A 19325-nucleotide genomic window follows, 5' to 3' on the forward strand; every position below is an offset into this window, starting at 1 on the left:
CCTAACCAGGTCCGAGCCAGATGTAGCAAAGAGGAGTCAAGGTGGGGTATATCCATGGGCAGTTATAGGGACAGCTGTTGTTTCTGTTTTGGTTTGTTTTGTTTTGGGGTACTGGGGATTGAATTCAGGGGCACTTGACCACTGAGCCACATCCCCAGCCCTATTTTGTATTTTATTTAGAGACAGAGTCTCACTGAGTTGCTTAGCACCTGCCTTGCCGTTACTGAGGCTGGCTTTGAACTTGAAATTCTCCTGTTTCAGCCTCCTGAGCAGATAGGAGTACAGGTGTGCACCTGGCAGCTGGTGTTTCTGTAGTCAACTGGAAGATTTCTCCCAGACCACAGACAGATTGTAGCACACAGGGTGTGTGGTGCAGGGCAACCCAGGACCCTGGCCTTCAGGACACAGTAACAAGAGTTTAGAACTAGGGAGCAGGTAGAGGTGATGGCTTTTTATCTTGTTTTGGTAATATGGTTGAATCCAGAGTCACTTAACCACTAAGCCACATCTTTTTTTTTTTTTTTTTTTTGATACAAGTTGCTTAGGGCCTTACTTGATTGCTAGTCTTAAATTTACAATTCCCCTGCTTCAGCCTCTGGAGTTGCTGTATTACAGGCATGTGCCACCACACCCAGCAGCTTTATATATCTTGTTAAAGTATTTGAACTTTTTTATCTTCAGGGAAATGAGTATTCACTGAAGAGTTTTATTTATATTTTAGAGAGCCCATTGTGGCTGTGGGGTGGACACTAGGGCAAAGTGGGGACAGAGAAAGTGTTAGAATACTGCAAGGGTGTGTGGGGGGGGAAAGAGGGCAAGATCACTCTGTATGTCCATGAGGGGTCACAGAAGTGCCCCTTTGAAATACGGTGCCTGGGTATGGGTCACGTGTCAAGGAGAACCTGAGATCCCTGACTTGGGTGACCACAGCGTCACTCATGATGAGAGAGTGCTCTTGTGATGGCCAAGTAGAGACATCCCACAGGCACTTGACTAACACTTTCCTTGGTGCTGGGAACTGCTCAGTGTTCCTGTAAACAGCATTTAGCGGTTTTCTATGTAAGTAGCCTAACTAATACATTTCTTTCTCCCAGGCCACAGACATTGTAGAGGGCTGCATACAGTGCATACATGAGTCAGTATCTATTGGTCAGTCTTACCCTATTAACAACTATAACAATTCCTTTTGGGTATAGTGGTACACACCTGTAATCTCAGCTACTTGGGAGGCTAAGGCAGAAGCAGGTCACAAGTTTGAAGCCAGCCTGGGCAATTTAGCAAGACCCTGTCTCATAATTTTTAAAAATGGCTGGGGTGTAGCTCAGTAGTATAATGCCCCTGGGTTCAATCCCCAGCACCAGAGGAAAATATTATAACATTTCCTTCAAGGTCATAATCCAAATGCTTAATTCCTGTTAGAGAAATATTGGTGGAGCCATTGCTTCGAGTTTCAAGAATTGTTCACGTGGGGCTGGGGATGTGGCTCAAGCGGTAGCGCGCTTGCCTGGCATGCGTGCGGCCCTGGTTCGATCCTCAGCACCACATACAAACAAAGATGTTGTGTACGCCAAAAACTGAAGAATAAATATTGAAATTCTCTCCTCTTGCTCGCTCTCTCTCTTATAAAAAAAAATTCTCTCTCTGTCTCCTCTCTCACTCTCTTGTTCATGTGTATTATATGCTTTAAGTTATCACATGATAATCCATGCTAGTCCCCTCAAATAATTGGATTCTAAGTAAGTCCCATTCTTTAGGGCCTTCCATGCTGGAAGAGAATAAGAAAGGAAGTGCAAGCCACCTGGTTGAACAGCAAGCCTCAGCGCTGCTGGAGACTCTGCATAGGACTCAGGTGGTTTTACAGGCACATAGAAGAGGATTCAGAAACAAAAGGAAAAGGTAAAACAGCCAAGGAGACCACAATGACCATGCACAATCCAGTTGGGCCAACACTGTTCCACTGTGTATCGGTGGGAATTTCACAGCAGCCACTCCTTAACAGCAGGTCTGGGTGTTACTGGCCTGTGAATCACCCTCACAGCTTAGCAGACAGCAGGTACAGCCTGTTAGGCAAAGTAGAAGTGATGGTGAGAGGTTTAGCTGTTTGCTATGTATGGAAACATTTATGGCCACTTCCAACTGGATGGAGAGACCCCTGCGTCCACTTCAGTCTGAGAGTGAGGGTCAAGCTTCTGCTGGTGTCGGAGCAACTGACCATGCCACCAGCCCTCATTTGAGATGTCAGGGTAGACTTCCCAGAGGGACCATTCTACTGGTGCTGCAAGGCAGTCAGGCCACAGAGGGAAACGTGAGGAGGTAAAAACAGAAGTGATAGCGTGTGGAAAGGCTTTGTGGCCTGCAGAGCAAACAGTGGAAGAACAGACGGTGTGCTGTGCTGGAAACTTGTGTTGTTCTAGGACAGAGGGACTGGGGCAGGGGTAGACGAGGGTCCATATCACCTGGGCTACCAAGTTTTACCTTGTTAGAACTGGATCCCAGAGCAATGCTAAGCCCTGATCCTGCCTGTGGGTGAACAGGTCCCTTATGCTGCTGCGTGGATAATGGCAAGCTGGAGATGATCCAGGCCTAGCACGTATTCTGTTAAATGTTAATTCATTTCCTCCCCCTAGCAGCGAGGTGAGCACTATTATAACCTGGTTCTTGGCATAAGAGAGGGAACTACAAGGGCGACGCGAAGGTTTCCATCGGGAACTTCAGCCCCAGCGCTCTGCGGAAGCCATGCGCGCACTGTCCCCGCGCCCGCCAGCGCCCCAGAGCGCAGGACGCGCCGCAGAGGCTGACTAAGAGCCCCGTTCGCGGTTCAAGGCCAGGCTGCGTCGCCCCCTGGTGGCCGCTCGCGCTCCACCGCAGGCCGGCCCCGGGCACTTCCGGAGACGGCCCCGGAGGGGGAGGAGTCCGGCGCCGGGGCGGGGCCTCAGGGGCGGGCGCTGGGCGGGCTCCGAAGGTCCGCGTCGGCCTGTGGGAAGATGGCGGCGCCCTGGTGGCGAGCCGCGCTGTGCGGGAGACGGGCCTGGCGAGGCTTCGGCACCTCGGGTAAGGGTCCTGGGGTCGGGAGCTCTTGACGACCTGGGGCTCGGCCGGGCCGGAGCCCCCGTGACGCCCCGCTCTCCGCCCGCAGCCGCCCTGAGCCGCCGGACGCCCCCGCTGGGGCCGATGCCCAACGCGGACATCGACGTGAGCAACCTGGAGCGGCTGGAGAAGTACCGGAGCTTCGACCGCTACCGACGCCGGGCGGAGCAGGAGGCGCGGGCCCCGCACTGGTGGCGGACCTACTGGGAGTACTTCGGGGACAAGACAGGTGCGGGCCCTGGACCTCCGGGGAGGAGCCGCCGGCGTGCTCCGGGCGAGCCTGTCCTGGCCTTTGAGCCTCCTGATGGGCACCCCAACAAGGGTCAGAGTTCCAGCTTCTAGAATAGCCACTCCTAAAATCCTTTCCTGATCGTTCCGGGTTGGGACTCCTCTCCGTGCTCCTAAAGTGCTCCACGTAGCTCTGGCCACTGGGTGCTCTTTTCCCGTCTCCGCAGCTAGCAAGCGCCCTGCAGATGATGCCTGACTTGCCCACCTTTGGATCCTTGCACCCGCACGGTTCCTAGCACGAGGTGTGCGGTGCCTTGCTAAATTAAAGCCCCGGGCCGGGTAACAGGAATCCAGCCTTTAAAGAACTCATTCTTACTGAGCACATCTTTTTTTGGAAGCTTTTATAGAGGCAGTTTTTATTGACGCTTACAGGCATACTAGATAGCCTGATTTAAACCGCAGCCCAACCTCTTTCCGATGATGTCCCTAAGCTTCGAGTAAAATGAAATAATTGTGGCTTTGTCACCAAATTTCTATGAGGATTAAAGGATACAGAAATTTTTACACTAATACCATTCCCAATGAGGGCTCAATAAATACATGGTTGCCTATCATGTAAATAGGTAAAGGTGATAGATTGAAAGTTCTCCAGGGCTTTACTACTTAAACTGTGTTCTGGGACCAGAACCGCAGGCAAAGTGTGCTGGTGTGGTGGTTCAGGCCTGTAAAATACCAGCTACTTGGAAGGTTGAGGTAGGAAGATGGGAAGTTGGAGACCAGCCTCCATAATTTAATGAGACCCTGTCTCAAAATTGAAGGAAAAAGAAATTAAAGGATCAGGATGTGTTAGACTACTTAGGTTCAATACCCAGTCCTCCACCCCCACCCAGAAAAAGAAAGAAATGCAGGGCCTGAATCAAAATCTGAATTTTAACAAAATTCTGAGGCTATTTTTCTCCCCATTAAAGGTGAGAAGTGCTTCTTTGATCCTTCTGACTTCAGCTGTTCATTCCACTAAGGACACAGGTGCATGTCCATAGCCCACTATGAATCCTAACTGTGATTATGACATCTGCCTCAATTTTCCATGACCCAAGTGATTCAGTGAGACCTAGTTTAGACATCAGAAAACACAACTTCACCTTATATCTTTTTGTTTAGCGGGGCCCTGTTCAGATCTGGGAAGCAGACCGCACAGTGTGTTTTAGTTTTGTGAACCAAAGAGAAGGACAACAGCAGAGGCTGGAACTATAGAGCAATAGAACTAGGTAGGGGCAGCAGCTTAGCCAAGAGATGTAATCCTGCTTCCTCCAACACACTCCTCCCCAGATCCCAAAGACAAAGTTGACATTGGACTGCCTCCACCCAAGGTCTGCCGGACCCAACAGTTACACGAACGGAAGCAGGTCCTAAGGGAGCTTCGGGCCAATGTGGAAGAAGAGCGGGCTGCTCGCCTCCGCACAGGTAAGTCCTAACAGGAAGGGTCCTAGGTGGTCCCTGTCCCCATCTTGCATCCAACTGGCCTCACTCCTTCCCAGCCAGCATCCCCCTGGAGGCTGTGCGAGCTGAGTGGGAGAGGACCTGCGGCCCTTACCACAAGCAGCGCCTGGCAGAGTATTATGGCCTCTACCGAGACCTGTTCCACGGTGCCACTTTCGTGCCCTGGGTTCCCCTGCGTGTGGCCTATGCTGTGGGTGAAGAGGACCTGATGCCTGTGTACCATGGCAATGAAGTGACTCCAACTGAGGTACCACGCAGCGTGCCCTTCTCCCAGTCCTGTGTGCACACAGACACATCCCATTGCACCATCACAGCTCCCAGGTGTGGGGTTCTGTGGTTCTCTCTCTCTTTTTTATTTCCTGGGAAACACAAAACAGTTACAAAGACAATAATAAAAAACAGGAAAAAGAAGCTCCATCTTTGCACATTCCTGGGACTAGCTACTGTCTAGAGTTTAGTCCCAGGCCTTGTCTCTTGGCACATGGTCCCTTTTGCATTTAGATCTCATGACAGACAACTCTTCAGGGCTCCTTCTGTAAGCATCCTTGTCTACATGCCTCTGAGCAGATGTCAAGAGGCCTGATTTAGGCCAGAATGGACACTGCCTTCTTCAAGACCCCCCTCAAGCTACAGCCTTCCAGAAAGAAATTGTTTGTAACAGCTTATCCTTGGTTGGAGTGGCAGCTCTCCTGTTCTCTCCCTGCCAGGCTGCCCAGTCCCCAGAGGTGACCTATGAAGCAGATGAGGGTTCCATGTGGACACTGCTGCTTACCAATCTGGGTAGGTGTTTGCAGTTTACTGAGCCTCCTTCCTCCCCTTTCTTCCTCCCCTGGGTCAGGGCACTGGGCCAGGACCAGATGGAGAGCTCCAGTATCACCTCCTTCCAGGGGAGGAGAATCAGGACCCTGATTAGTGAGGTGTGTTTCTATGCAGATGGACACCTGCTGGAGCCAGATGCAGAATACGTCCACTGGCTGCTGTGAGTATCTGGTCGGGAGTGGGAGGGGTCAGGGAATTGCAGAGAGGCCCTAGGAGCCTGGAAAGAACAGCCCCTGGATTTCAGAATTGGCTTCACCATAGGTTAACCATAGGATTTTGAATTAACCTCCTACCTCTCACCTGTGCCTCCTGAAAGCACAGGGGCCCTTGAAGATGAGTAAGGAAGGAAACAGCAGTGGCCGTCGGCTGGCTCCCACAGCCTCTTCATCTCAGAACCCACAGCCTTTCCTGTAAAACTGGGATGTTGCCACCATGTTTCTTACCTACTCTGAGGGGCACTGTGACTAAGGGGGAAAGAACTGGGAGAGGCCTCTGGCAGTTGTGACACCTCCAAACAGTCTTGAGCCGCTGGGCTTTCCTTCCCTAGGCAATTCAGACGGGGGTGCCCTTCATTTTCTTGGTGGGTCTTGGCTCTGAACACTAGGCCAGGGGGAGGTCAGGCAGATGACCCCAGCTTTGAGACTTCTGGGTAATTAAAGCCAGTTAAGTGGGAGGCTGGTTTCATTCAACTGCAGTTACCAGCCTGTGGAGCTGGACCCTCTGGAGAGTTGTACCTGGGCAGGTAAAGTTGCCACCCCAGTGCCAGGCCAGGCCAGCTCTTCCGTGACCAGACCCTCAGGCCTCAGAGAGTCAGCCCAAAGGTGGTGCAGCTTTCCAGCCCGAATGACTAGGGCAGACCCCCTGGCTCCCAGGTCCTGGTAAATGGGCTGCTTGGCCCTGCTGTCATCCTTATGGTCTCTGGAAGCCTTGTCCTCAGCCTCTGGGCCCCTCCTGCTCCCTCCACCTATTTGCATTATGTTTGAGGGGGTCACAGAGCTCTGCTAGAGATTGGTCAGGGTCTGTACCCACAGGGAATGACATCAGCCTCTAAGGTTTACATTCTGAAGGTGTTCTTGCCATCTCCTAGTGGCAGTTAATTACTACTTCCCTCCAACCAGAACCAACATCCCAGGCAACAGAGTGACTGAAGGACAGGAGACTTGTCCTTATCTACCCCCCTTCCCTGCCCGAGGCACCGGCTTCCACCGCTTCGCCTTTCTGCTCTTCAAGCAGGACAAGCCAATCGACTTCTCCGAAGACACCCGCCCTTCACCCTGGTAATTTGTACCCCACACACGTCCCAGACCTCAGACCAGCTTCCCCAAGATGGTGGCTCTTGCTTTGGCCTCATTTGACCTACACCTTGAGACTGGTAGAACAGTACACCAGGCCAACCCTAGGAAGCCTGCCAGATTGCCTATGAGGGGGCAGGGCTCTGGTGCCCCCTCCCACTCTCAGATGTTCCCCATCTTACAGCTACCAGCTGGCCCAGAGGACCTTCCACACTTTTGATTTCTACAAGAAACACCAGGAAGCCATGACTCCAGCTGGCTTGGCCTTCTTTCAGTGCCGCTGGGATGACTCAGTCACCCAAACCTTCCACCAGCTTCTGGGTAAGGGAGAGCGGGGTGGGCCTGAACACATGAACCTTTCCTGTGTGCCTTGGTTGGAGATGGCTCCTGGCAGGCATGCTGCCCTTCAGATGGGCAGTCCCTGGCAGGAGTCCACCCCTGGGTCCTTCACTTTTCTTGCAGACATGCGGGAGCCCGTGTTTGAGTTTGTGCGGCCGCCCCCTTACCACCCCAAGCAGAAACACTTCCCGCACAGACAGCCCCTGCGCTACCTGGACCGGTATAGGGACAGTCATGAGCCTACCTATGGCATCTACTGAGGGGTCATAGTGTACCCACTTTGGAGGGTCTGCTGGACTGGCAGGAACAGGAAAGACAGCTCCTGTGGTCTGAGCTCTGGGGTTCTGGTCCCTGCCTGAGGCAGCTCCTCTATAGGCCTGTCCCATCAGGCCCAAGGCTGGGAGCAAAGGAGGTTGTCAGGTGGGAATGGAAGGGTGTGAATAAAGATGACTTCTGCTCTTGCTGGTCTGGGTCTGTATTCTAGGAGAAGCCAGAGCCCCCTGGTGGAGCTGTACTGCTTCATGGGTGGAAGAAGGTTTCTTCTCACCTCCACCTTCAGATAGGGTCAGAACACTATGATCCAGTGGCTTCAGAAGAAGATATGGGCAGTGGGCCTTGGTTAGTCCCATAAGCTCTTCCCCACCACCCCCACTTTTTTTTTTTCCCCAGTGCTGGGGATTGAACCTAGGGCTTTGTGCGTGCAAGGCAAGCTCTCTACTAATTGCGTTATATATCCCCAGCCCCCCCTTTTTTTTTTTTTTTTTTTTAAATTCTTTCTGGTTATGGAGTATGACTTCCCCTTCTTATGGTTATACATGATATCTAGTTACACTGGTCATGTATTCATATACCCATAAGCTCTTGAGCTACGCCAGCCCTGAGCATTGCTGCCTCTGCATGGTGGCAAACTCCTGCCCCCATACCTGCGATGTAATACCTGACCAGGCAAGGCAGCAACTCATTGCAGAGACCTCTGACCCAATCTCCACTCCAGACCAAGACCCTGGATGGCTAGGTGTTTCCCCCTCCCTAAAGGTCATCTTGCAGAAGGTCAGGGGTGGGGGGGGGTCTATCACCTTTTCCAGAAAGATAATGGTATCACTGTAGAGGGCATGGTGCTGCATCTCAGGCATGTCAGGCTTGCTTGGTAAAAGGAAGTGTGGCGGCCCCCTTACCACCCTATTGACTTGACCACACTATTGCCCAGGGTGGCCATGGGCAAGTACTCAGGCCCCTTCTACTCTGTTCAGCCACAGGGGAAATGTTTGGGTTACTCAATAAAAATGGGGTACAGGGGCTGGGGTTGTGGCTCAGTGGTAGAGTGCTTGCCTAGCATGTGTGAGGCACTGGGTTCGATTCTCAGCATCACAAAAAATAAGTTAAAGGTCCATTGACAACTAAAAGGGGGGGGGGCATCCAGAACAGCTTGAAGTTCCAGACCAGGAACTCGCCCTAACAGGAGGTCATATGAAGCCCGGCAGCTAGAGGATGACGGTGTCCTCTAAGGGGCCCTTGGAGAAGAAAAAAAAAACTTTACTGGTTTCTTAGTTATCAGAAATTTCCATCTAACTGTTTACTTAAAAAAATTACTCATAACCCAGAGAAGGGAGACACCCAATCTGGCAAGTGCCTGGGAACACAGTTCCAGGAAAAAGTGCAACAGCGCCTCTACTAAGGAGGGAGCATTTATTGAGCTCTAGCTGTGCCCTGGGGTTCTTATCAGGTCCCACATGTCTAATTTATTTAACTGCCCAAGCTTGCCGGGGGTGAAGGAGGGTCTACTCGGATGAGGTTCCTTGATGGTCCCTGGCCCAGAACCTCCAGCCCCGGCTACGCCTAGGGAAGTGAGAGGCTGTCGGTCGGAGAAGGACCACGCAAGGGTCTGACCCGCGGTGCCCAGCACCTGCCCGAGCGGGTGCGTTGTCTTCCTGGGCAGGGTGCTGGCTCCTCCCGCGGTAGCCACGCCCGCAGCAGTCTCGGTCCCTTTAAGAGACGCCGGCCGGCCTTCCTGCTGCCTCCGCCATGGCCGCGCTGCAGCTGGAGGACAAGCTGACCTGCGCCATCTGCCTGGGGCTCTACCGGGACCCGGCGACTCTGCCCTGCGGCCACAACTTCTGTAGGGCCTGCATCCAGGACTGTTGGCGCCGCTGTCAGAAAGAGTGTCCCGAGTGCCGCCAGCCCTTCCCCGATGGCGCGGAGCTGTGCCGCAACGTGGCGCTCAGCGGCCTCCTGGAGTTGCTGCGCCCCGTCGCCGGCGCGGACCCCCGTGCGGACCCCGGCGCTAGGGCGCGCTGCCCGCGCCACGGGCGTCCGCTCGAGCTCTTCTGCCGCACCGAGGGCCGCTGCGTGTGCAGCGCCTGCACCGTGCTGGACTGTGACCTCCACGAGCGGGCGCTGCTGGACGCTGAGCGCCGCCAGCGCGAGGTGACGCCGCGGCGACCGGGCGGGAGGGGCCGGGCCTCGAAACCTCGCAGACGCGCGGCGCTGCGCTCGCGGGCTGGGCCGGGCGGCTGAAGCAGAAGGCTGCAGACCCAGACTTAGTTATGGGTCTGCAGCCAGGGCTCACCAGGTCTCCGGAGCTGCTCAGTACAGCCCTCCGTTGGTTGAATGCAAAGCCAGGGGGTTTGGAGTGGACCCCTACTCCATTCTCGGTCCCTGGTTAAATGTAGTGTGCAGCCGTAAATGCGCAGAACCCCTGCAGTATGAGGGGAGGGGGAGCATACTGATCAATAGGTCTTCTGTGGTCTGTGCCCTGGAGAGGCTTAGAATCCACTTAAGGGGTCAAGGTCCCATTAAAACCTAAATATATTGTCGAACACCAGGGCTCACACCTGTAATTCCAGCAACTTGGGAGGCTTATGCAGGAGGATCGCAAATTCTGCAACTTTGTGAGATCCTCCGCAATTTAGTGAGACCCTTTCTCAGAAATAAAAAGGATAGGGATGTAGCTTAGTGCTAAAGTGCCTCTGCTTCCATCCCTCCATACAAAAACAAAACAAAAACCCAGCGACACCCTGAACAGCAAGCTGTATTACAGAGAGTGTGACCTTGCAATAGACAACAAGGCAGCCCTGCTCAAGGGGGCCATAAGGAGAGAGGGGAAGTGGCCTTTAGGTGACCCATGAGGGCTGAAGGAGTGCCAGCCAGGAGGAAAAGGATCTGGAGAAGGGCATCCAGGTGCCAGGCAGCCTGGGCCACAGTCAGTGGGTGGGAAAGAACAGGCACTCCTGGAGGCCTTCCAGGTCAGCAGGGGCCAGACCATGAGAGGCAGAGGGGCCTGGTGAGGAGCCCACTCTCTGTAGAAACCGGGGTGGGGAACCCTTGCAGGCTTGGAATAGGAGATCAATGAGATTCCACTTCAGCTTTGTGAAGATTGATCCCTATTGGGGTGTGGAACGGGCAGGAGGTGAGACCCAAGTAGGTAGGTCCACAACAGGAATTTAGGGACAAGGAGAAGCCGAAGTCAGGGGAGGAAAATCCATGAGTAAAAGTCACAGTCCCTTGTGGAAGTGGGCAGCTAGGGACTTGGTTTCTGTCTTGAGCAAGTGCTGGGGCTAAAGTGTGCTGAGAAGTGTGAGTGGAGAGCAGAGTTTGGGACTGGGGACACCAGTAGGACAAACCAGGAGAGGGATCATAGGCATCTGTTGCAATCTCAAGGAAAGCTGTACAAGAAGGAGAAAGATGGTCCTGGAAAGGAGTGGGGTCTTCTGCTGAGCCCAGGATAGAGGAAGCCCTGCCTGCGATCAAACCAAGCAGGAGCTACCTGGGAGAGTGCTTGGCATGGTGGCAGGGGACAGTAGGTTGCAGGAAGGAGAATGTGATCTGGGGTGCTCCGTGCTGCTAGGAGGTAAGAGGATGAAAATGGCTTTCAGGTTGACACCATTAGTGTCTGGTGCCCTTGCCCGTAGCCATTTCAGCAGGGAGGATGTTGGAATGAATTATCTGGGGATGGGGCAGACAGAGGGTGTTCTAAGGAGCGGCAGGGTGCTGGTGCAATGGTGGCCAGGAGGCCCATTGGACGGGGAGGCAGAGGGTTGCCTACTTGGGGCATGCCAAGGTGGGAAGATGGGGGGACAAATGGGCTGGAACAAGTAAGGGACAGGAGGTGGTGGTCAGAAAATGAATGCCTGGAATAGAGATTTCGGATCTGGGGCTAGGGTTGTCATGAGGTCACAGGAGTGAGTGGCTAAGATGGAAAGAAGGCTGTTGGAGGGTGATCCCTGTGGCTGCTGAAGCCACCGAGAATGAGGGTGAGATGTTTCTGCTCATGGCAGGCACAGGAGACTGAGCTAGGCCCCCGAGTCTGCAGCAGAGACCATGAGACCACTGCTACAAGGAGCAGGGCCAGGGCAGGAGTTTCTGCCAAATGGCACATGGTCCAGAGGAGCAGAGTTTTACTGGGAAGGGGAGTGCCATGGGGTGGCTGGAGAGAATACCCAAAGGGTAAGGGAACAGAGGCTTGTCCTTCAGGGAGGGTTGAGTGAGCCAAGAGGGGCTGTCCCCTCACTTTGGACATCCCCAGCAGGTTGTAATGCTGGAGGCAGAAGGTCTGGGCAGAAGCCACAAGTATTAGACTTAGAAAGCTCTAAGAACTGACCAAATTGTCAGCCTCTCTGGGCCCGTTTCCTATCAGTGGATACTGGTCCCACCTCAGAACGGTACTGGGAGGAGCAGAATCGAGTAGTAAGGGTCTTGACCAGGTACAAGGAACCAGTCCTAGCAGTGGCCGGGGAACAGGGACTCCTGGCATCAGCATGGTCTCCTGTTCCCATGAGAACCCATTTTGTTCCTCAAGGGAATCAGCGCAACCAAATAGAGGTCCCCCTCCCACTTGGGCCCATAGGCACCGGAGCACCCACTTGTCAGACAGCTCTGAACGTTGTCAGATGCCCTTTCCCCACAGTTTTCCTGCACCAGCAGGATTGCTCCCATCTGTTGCTTGCGGGTGGAGAAGAGGCTATTGCCCACAGAGGTAGAGGCTCTGCCCCAGTTTGCTCATACTTCAAGAGGCAAAAGTGAAGCAGGAACTGGAAGTTGGGTCTTTAACCCAAGGCTTCTGTGCTGCCCGTGCACCATCTGCAACAGTGGAAGCTGAGGCCTTGTCCAGGCCTCCCTGGAGTTTGACCTTGCTCTCCTAGGCTTATGCTGAGGCTGCCGCTGTGTGCTAACCCTCTGGTCACCCCAGATTTGGGCAGCATGCAGAGGGTGCCCAGCTTCTGCTAGTGGTGGTGGTGATAGTCTCAGGGAGATTTCACAGCCAATTCTGGCCCTCTCTTGTTCATCCCCTGGATGAGCACCACAGGCCCAGCTGAGAGCCAAGCTGGAGATCACCCAGCAGCAGGCCACTCAGGCCAAGACCCAGCTCCAGGAGCTGCAGCAACAAAGCAGCCAGATCCAGGTAGGAGGCCTGCCAGTGACCATCCCACTATATCCTCCTACTGTCCTATGGACAGCCACCAGATGGTCCCTGGATATGTGAGCCATCTTGAAAACACCTCCTGGCAGCAGGGAGTAAGGGCCTAGGCAGGATTCTGCCCCAGGGGGAAGAGGTTCTCCGTATCCTACACCTGAACCCAGGTCTGCCTTGGCGTGGCTCAGGCCCTGGCCACCCTGATGCTCCTCCTGTGCCCACACAGAACTCAGCCTGCAATCTGATCTCAGTGGTCTCTGGCAAGTTCAGCTGCCTGCTGCAGGCCCTGGAGATTCGGAGGGCCATGGCACTGAAAGGCATCGAGACTGCCAAGACGCAGGCACTGACACAGGCCCAGGATGAGGAGCGGCGGCTGCACAGCCACCTGGAGGCCCTGGCTCAGTATGGCCGCAGGGTACAGGGTCTCCTGGAGCAAGTGGATGACCAGACCTTCTTGCAGGTACCAGCCTGAGGGCAGTGGACCGGGGCCAGGCTTCCCTCCCCTTGTACCTGGGCTCACTGTGGTTTTCGCTGGGACTCTCAGGAGTCACAGCAGCTCTTTGAGCCCCCAGAACCCCTTGGGCCGCTGACCCCTCCACAGTGGGATGAAGACCAGCAGCTGGGTGACCTAAAGGAGTTGCTGAGCCTGCTTTGTGGCCTTCTCCTGGAAGAGGGGCACCCCTCCAGAGTGCCAGCCAAGGCTGCTGACTCGGGCCCTGTGGGTAAGGCTGACCCCAGACCTCTCCCTACCTGTCTGGGCCCAGCTGTTCCTCCCACTACGAGGCAGAAAAGGCCAGGGGTCTGCCTTGCTGGCCTCCACATCCATTCCCCTAATACTGCTTTGTTCCCTAGAGGCCCCGCGTCCCCTGGCACAGGTCCCAAGCACACGCATGCTGTGTCCGCTGAGGAGGGAACTCTGGCAGAGTAAGGAGGCCCAAGGCCTGTCTGTGTGTACTGTGCATGCATGTCTGTGCATACGTGTGAGCGTGTCAGCAGGCGCCTGCTATGACTGTCCTGTGTGGGTCATCTGTCCTCTGGTCCTTCCCGTGCATACCTATTGCAGGATACACACCGCGTCCACATCTACCCTGCAGCAGGTGCAACCAGCATAGTGTTAAAGGACAGATTCTGATCACATAGACATTAATCTATCATGATTTGTCTCTCACTTGATACCCAGTTAGCTTATCTGTGAGCCGTGAGCCTCAGTTTTCTCACTTATGAAATGGAGCTCATAGACGATTCCACCTCCGAAGAAGCAGTAAGGATTAAATGCTGCCAAGACACCCAGTGCTCAGCCTGGCAGACATTTGGTGGTTGCTCACCCCCCGCCCCTGGGGATAGGATGGCACCTTTACTTACTTCTGTCCATCTCTCCCCAACAGATTATCGCAATCTCACCTTTGACCCAGATAGTGCCAATCGCCACTTCCTCCTGTCCCACCAGAACCAGCAGGTGAAGCACCATCGCCAGCCCCAGGGCCCAGCCCGGCCAGGGAACTTTGAGCTCTGGCAGGTGCAGTGTTCCCAGAGCTTCCAGGCTGGACGGCACTACTGGGAGGTGCGGACTTCTGGCCACTCAGTGACCCTGGGCGTCGCCTACCCAGAACTGATGCGACGCAAGCAGGGAACCCACACAGACAACATCGGCCGTGGGCCCTCCTCCTGGGGCCTCTGCGTACAGGAAGACAGCGTCCAGGCCTGGCACAAGGGAGAGGTCCAGCGCCTCCCCAGCTTGTCTGGGCGGCTGGTGGGCATGGATTTGGACCTGACCTCAGGCTGCCTTGCTTTCTACAGCCTGGAGCCGCAGACTAAGCTCCTGCACACCTTCCATGCCCTCTTCAACCGGCCCCTTTGCCCCGTTTTCTGGCTTCTGGAGGGGAGGACCCTCACCCTGTGCCATCAGCCTGGAGCCAAGCTCCCTCCAGGGTCCCAGGAAAAGAGCTCAGGTCTCAGCTGAGGAAGGCACAGGATGGAACTCTTGGCTATGGACAGGTACCTCTGTGCCTCATAGGCCCAGGTGCAGGTCAGCCTCTGACCTGGGGACCTGAGGCCAGAGTCTAAAACAACAAGGCGTTGGCCTCTGTTGAGTCAGAGGGAGGCAATGGGGAGCCCCAACTGAGTTTCCTTTTCTAGCTACTTTGAAGGGAACAGGGGCCAGAAGGGGGTGAAATAGGAGACCCTATCCCCGAGCAGAAGCTAGTTCTTAGCATTACCTGGGCCTCGCACACTGGAGCAGCGCCCGTGTAGCCTTCCAGGAGAGCATGTGGGACCATCAGATGGAAGGATTGGTCAGCACGTGGGCAGGTGAGCCACAAATGACTCCAAGAAACATTCTAATGGCTCAAATTTATTTTCCCATTACTGAACATTTAAATTGTTTTATTTTTGGCTATAAAAGTATTGCTGATGAATACTTTTAGCAGGAATTTTTGGCCATATTTATGGTTAAGCTAAATTCCTAAAGTAGACTTATTTGTGGGCTGGGGATGTGGCTCAAGTGGTAGCACGCTTGCCTGGCATGCGTGCGGCTCGGGTTCGATCCTCAGCACCACATACCAACAAAGATGTTGTGTCCGCCAAGAACTAAAAAATAAATATTAAAAAAATTTCTCTCTCTCTCTCTCCTCTCTCACTCTCTCTTTAAAAAAAAAAAAGTAGACTTATTTGTCATTAACACAGTGAGCATTCATTCACTTATTTATTTAAGTTTTGTTCCCAGGGGCACTTTAACCACTGGGTCACATCCCCAGCCCTTTTTATTTTGAGAGTCCCACTAAATTGCTTAGGATCTCACTAAGTTGCCGAGACTGGCTCTGAAACTTGTGTTCCTCCTGCCTCAGCCTCCTGAACTGCTGGGATTACAGGTGTGCACCACTGCACCCGGCTCAGGTAATGAGCATTTGAATTTTTTTTATAGGCAAGGCTGCAGTGAAGCAGCCTTGAGCCACATGACTGCCCCCCACCATCACTGACCTGCCAGGTGATTTAGGCAAGTTGGCATGACAGGTACTCCAACTCTCATTAACCCAACCTGTGGGTTATGGGAATCAGATGTATGGTGGGTGTAGGTGTTGGCAAGTGTAAACTCCTTTTGTTTCAGTGTGGTTTTTGCTATTCCAGAACATGTTTCCATGAAAATGTGTGTTATTTGTGCTCATTTCCAAAAAGGGGATGCTAGACCGTTTGGCAGTTTTTGCTTGTTTGGGGGGCATTTTTTGTTTCTCTGGGCTAGGGATGGATGGAACCCCAGACCTTGTGCATGCTAGGCAAATGCTCTACCACTGAGCCACATACTCAGCCCAATGTAATTTTTTTTTTTTTTTTTTTACTTGAAATGTTCTACTTTCATGGTCTGGGTGGTGTTTACAAGGATGTTTGCTTTTTTAATTTTTATTTTTATTTTTTATTTTTTTTTTTTTTTTTAAAGAGAGAGTGAGAGAGAGGGGGGCACAGAGAGAGAGAGAGAGAGAGAATTTTAACATTTATTTATTTTTTTCTTAATTCTCGGCGGACACAACATCATTGTTGGTATGTGGTGCTGCTGGGGATCGAACCCGGGCCGCACGCATGCTAGGCGAGCGCGCTACCGCTTGAGCCACATCCCCAGCCCCTGCTTTTTTAATTTTTAAATTTGCTGTGTTTTATATATTCATAAATAAACATTTCACAATAAATGTTTTGGGTTTTTTGGGGGGGTGCATAATGGGGATTGAACCCAGGGACACTTTACCACTGACAGCCACATCCCCAGTCCTTTAATTTTTTTTTCCTCTTTTAATTTTGAGACAGGGTCTTGTTAAGTTGCTAAGGCTGGCCTTGAATTTGTAATTATCCTGCTTCAGCCTCCTGAGTTGCTGAGATTACATGAGATTACAGGTGTGTGCCTGGCACAATAAAGATTTATTTTGGTACTGAGGATGAAATCTAGGGGCCCTTAACCACTGAGCCACACAAGCCACCTTTCGTATGCAAGGTGGACCTGAAACAGAATTGAATTTCAAATAAGCCAGTCCCAAGAAACTAAAGGCCAAATGTTCTCTCTGATAGGTGGATGCTAATACATAATAAGAAGTCTTATGGTCTTGATATTAGGTGTCCATCAAAGCTCGTGTGTGAGACAATGTAAGAAGGTTTAGAGGAGAAATGATTGGATTATGGGAGTTTTGACTCCGTCAATTAATTAATCTGGATGGGACTGGCTGAGTGGCAACTGCAGGTGAGTAGGGTGTGGACGGAAGAGGTGGATCCCTGGGAGAGTCCCTTTGAGAGTCTCTCTCTGCTCCTGATCACCAAGTGAGTGGCTTCCCTCTACCTGACCTTGAGCCCCAAGGAAAGGCACCTGCTGTCCATGGATTGAGACCTCTGAAACCTTGAGCCCTGTAATGAGCCTTTAATCTACAGTTGTGCTGGTTGGGTCTTTTAGTCACAGCTGTGGAAGAGCTGACTAAAATAGCAGGGGAGGAAGACGAAGTGGATGGAGGGAAGGGAGGGGAAGGGAGTGGGACAGTCAGGAGAAGGAGTCAGACGTCACGTATGAATCAATACACGACCAGTGAAACTCCACGTCGCGTACGGCCACAGGAACGGGAAGCTCTACTCCATGAGTGTGAGGTATGTCAAATACACCCTACTGTCACGTGTAACTAAGAAGAACAACGACAAAAAAGAAATGAATTTCATATTTACACTTGGGCCCTCTTGCCGCAGTCTGGCTGGGCACAAGATCACGAGCCACTCACACCTTGTAGATTCAAACAGCAATTCTTTATTCCCGAACTCACACTGGCCCTCTACAAACACATTCTGGGGAAATCCAAGTTCTGCCTGAAAATTCATGTCCCAAAATACTTTCTGAATTCCACGAGAACTCAGGCAGCAGGAACGTCCTATTCCCAGCAGGAATAACCTTCAACCTGGAACTTCCCTAAAACCCAGATTGTCTTAAACCGGGAACGCCCTAAACCCAAATTGTCTTAAACCGGGATACTTCCTAAAACCTGCAGGATACACCTTAAACCTGGATCCACCCTGGTCCTTGAGCAGGGTCACCTTTCTCAAACACACATGCAATGTCACGGCGAATCTCCAAGGCAAGTCCATTTAACATGGGGTACGCTGGCAAGGAAATTTCGATGCGTCATTCCTACTTGGCAATGGCCCTCAGCATCTCCCCCCTTCTGATTAATTAAACAACAAGCAATGTGGCTTAAGGACCGTGCCTGGTAGGTTGTCCAATTCAACATATGGTTCTCACCCGTCATGGGAAAACTGACCTCTAGGCGTCAGCCTCCTGTCTTAGGTTGATACCACTGCAATTGGATCAACCCGTCACTGACTACCGGTCCAACATTCAGCCATACTTGTGGAGAGGCCTATGCACCAGTGGGGGGGTGAGGTTCTTTGCCTCACCTCTGTTGGCCCCCAAATTTTAGACCATCACTAGTAGAAGGGAGGAGGATACAGAAATGCCACGACACCAAGCCAATTGACAGCTCCTTTTGAAAAATTGCTTCACTGGTGACACCATCAGCAAAGATATGCCAGCACTACCACAATTCGCTGCACCAGACAATAGTTCACAATGCATACAACTGATATATAGTCCAGGCAAGTTCTGCAGGCAGTTCAAAGTGGAAGTCTATCAATATGTCCATTTCTTCCCAAAGTAAATCGAGTCCTTGATTGAGCATTACTTGTTGAGTTATATTCATTGATGCATCAGTTTATACAGTTTACTGTGATAGCTATCATAGAAGCTGTAGTTTGGTTTTATCTTAGTCTTCACCGGCACTGGGATGGAGATGGGAATTCTGGCAATGATGCTAAAGAGACATTATCCTGAACAGAATTATTAAATATAATGAGAAGGAAAGGTGAAAGTAAACAAACAGATCTGTTAACCACCTTTAAAAACAATCCTTAACAGCTGTTTACCTAATTTAAATTAAACCATTTAAATCACGTGAATAAAAAAAATTCGGATTCATTTTTTCATGAGCGCTCCTCATATATGAAATATGGACATATACACATACAGGCATACAACACAAAACAGAAGTGTGCACACATAACATACAACACATAAGACAATAAAGGCCTTGTAGCTTTACCTAGGTGAAATCTCCATTGCAATGTTTAAAAACTCCACAGTCAAAAAATAAAACTGATCAGAAAAACATTAACCTAGGTTTGTATGAGCTCAAAAATAAAATAGAACTTTATGATGTGGGAAAAATGCAATAATAAAATAGATATTGAAAAAAGCACTCTGGTTAATCACTGTCGCAGATGTAAGAATAGCCAAGCTGGAGCTCTGGATATCAGCTGTTATGGATTTGAGTCAAATCATCTTTTTCTGTAGAAATTGCTTTAGTTAATCTCTCTGGAATCCAAATCGGCTGCTGTTCTCCCTGTGGAAAAACACAAACGGAACCCCGACTCCAGACAATCACTGGGTCAGGATCTTTCCATTGTCCTGTTAGAATATCTTTCCAAAGTACCTTAGGCTTATGTACATTTTTTGGATACATGTCTTTCCGCAGCACTAAGTCCTGATGAATCCAAATTTAGAAAGTTTAGAGTAAAAAGGGTTATTTTAAGTTTATCTTTGGGGGATATATACCCCTTAAAGATCCTTTTAAATTTGT

General features: G+C 51.7%; 2 protein-coding genes across 5 annotated transcripts; both read left to right on the top strand.

The window, feature by feature from the left end:
• Positions 1-2890: 2890 nt before the first annotated feature.
• On the top strand, positions 2891-7726 carry Mrpl38 (mitochondrial ribosomal protein L38). The gene is made up of 9 exons (XM_005332577.5): positions 2891-3051; positions 3137-3316; positions 4645-4779; positions 4854-5062; positions 5523-5595; positions 5749-5794; positions 6753-6911; positions 7111-7247; positions 7389-7726. Exons 1-9 carry the CDS (start codon positions 2985-2987, stop codon positions 7523-7525), a joined length of 1143 nt encoding a protein of 380 aa, XP_005332634.2. The 5' UTR covers positions 2891-2984; the 3' UTR covers positions 7526-7726.
• Positions 7727-8090: 364 nt separating this feature from the next.
• Trim65 (tripartite motif containing 65) lies at positions 8091-15296 on the top strand. Of its 4 annotated transcripts, none has more exons than XM_078041654.1 (6): positions 8842-9689; positions 12568-12663; positions 12902-13135; positions 13241-13397; positions 13528-13599; positions 14061-15296. In XM_078041654.1, the coding sequence occupies exons 1-6, from the start codon at positions 9288-9290 to the stop codon at positions 14633-14635; spliced, it is 1536 nt and encodes a 511-aa protein (XP_077897780.1). In that variant the 5' UTR covers positions 8842-9287; the 3' UTR covers positions 14636-15296. The 4 variants fall into 4 exon arrangements, with proteins under 4 accessions (XP_077897781.1, XP_077897780.1, XP_077897779.1 ...); XM_078041653.1 differs by having other exon boundaries at positions 8857-9689; positions 13220-13397; XM_078041655.1 differs by lacking the exon at positions 13528-13599 and having other exon boundaries at positions 8091-9689; positions 13220-13397.
• The last annotated feature ends 4029 nt before the right edge of the window (positions 15297-19325 follow it).

This window comes from Ictidomys tridecemlineatus, chromosome 3 (assembly GCF_052094955.1).
Source record: "Ictidomys tridecemlineatus isolate mIctTri1 chromosome 3, mIctTri1.hap1, whole genome shotgun sequence".
Classification (NCBI taxonomy): Eukaryota; Metazoa; Chordata; class Mammalia; order Rodentia; family Sciuridae; genus Ictidomys; species Ictidomys tridecemlineatus.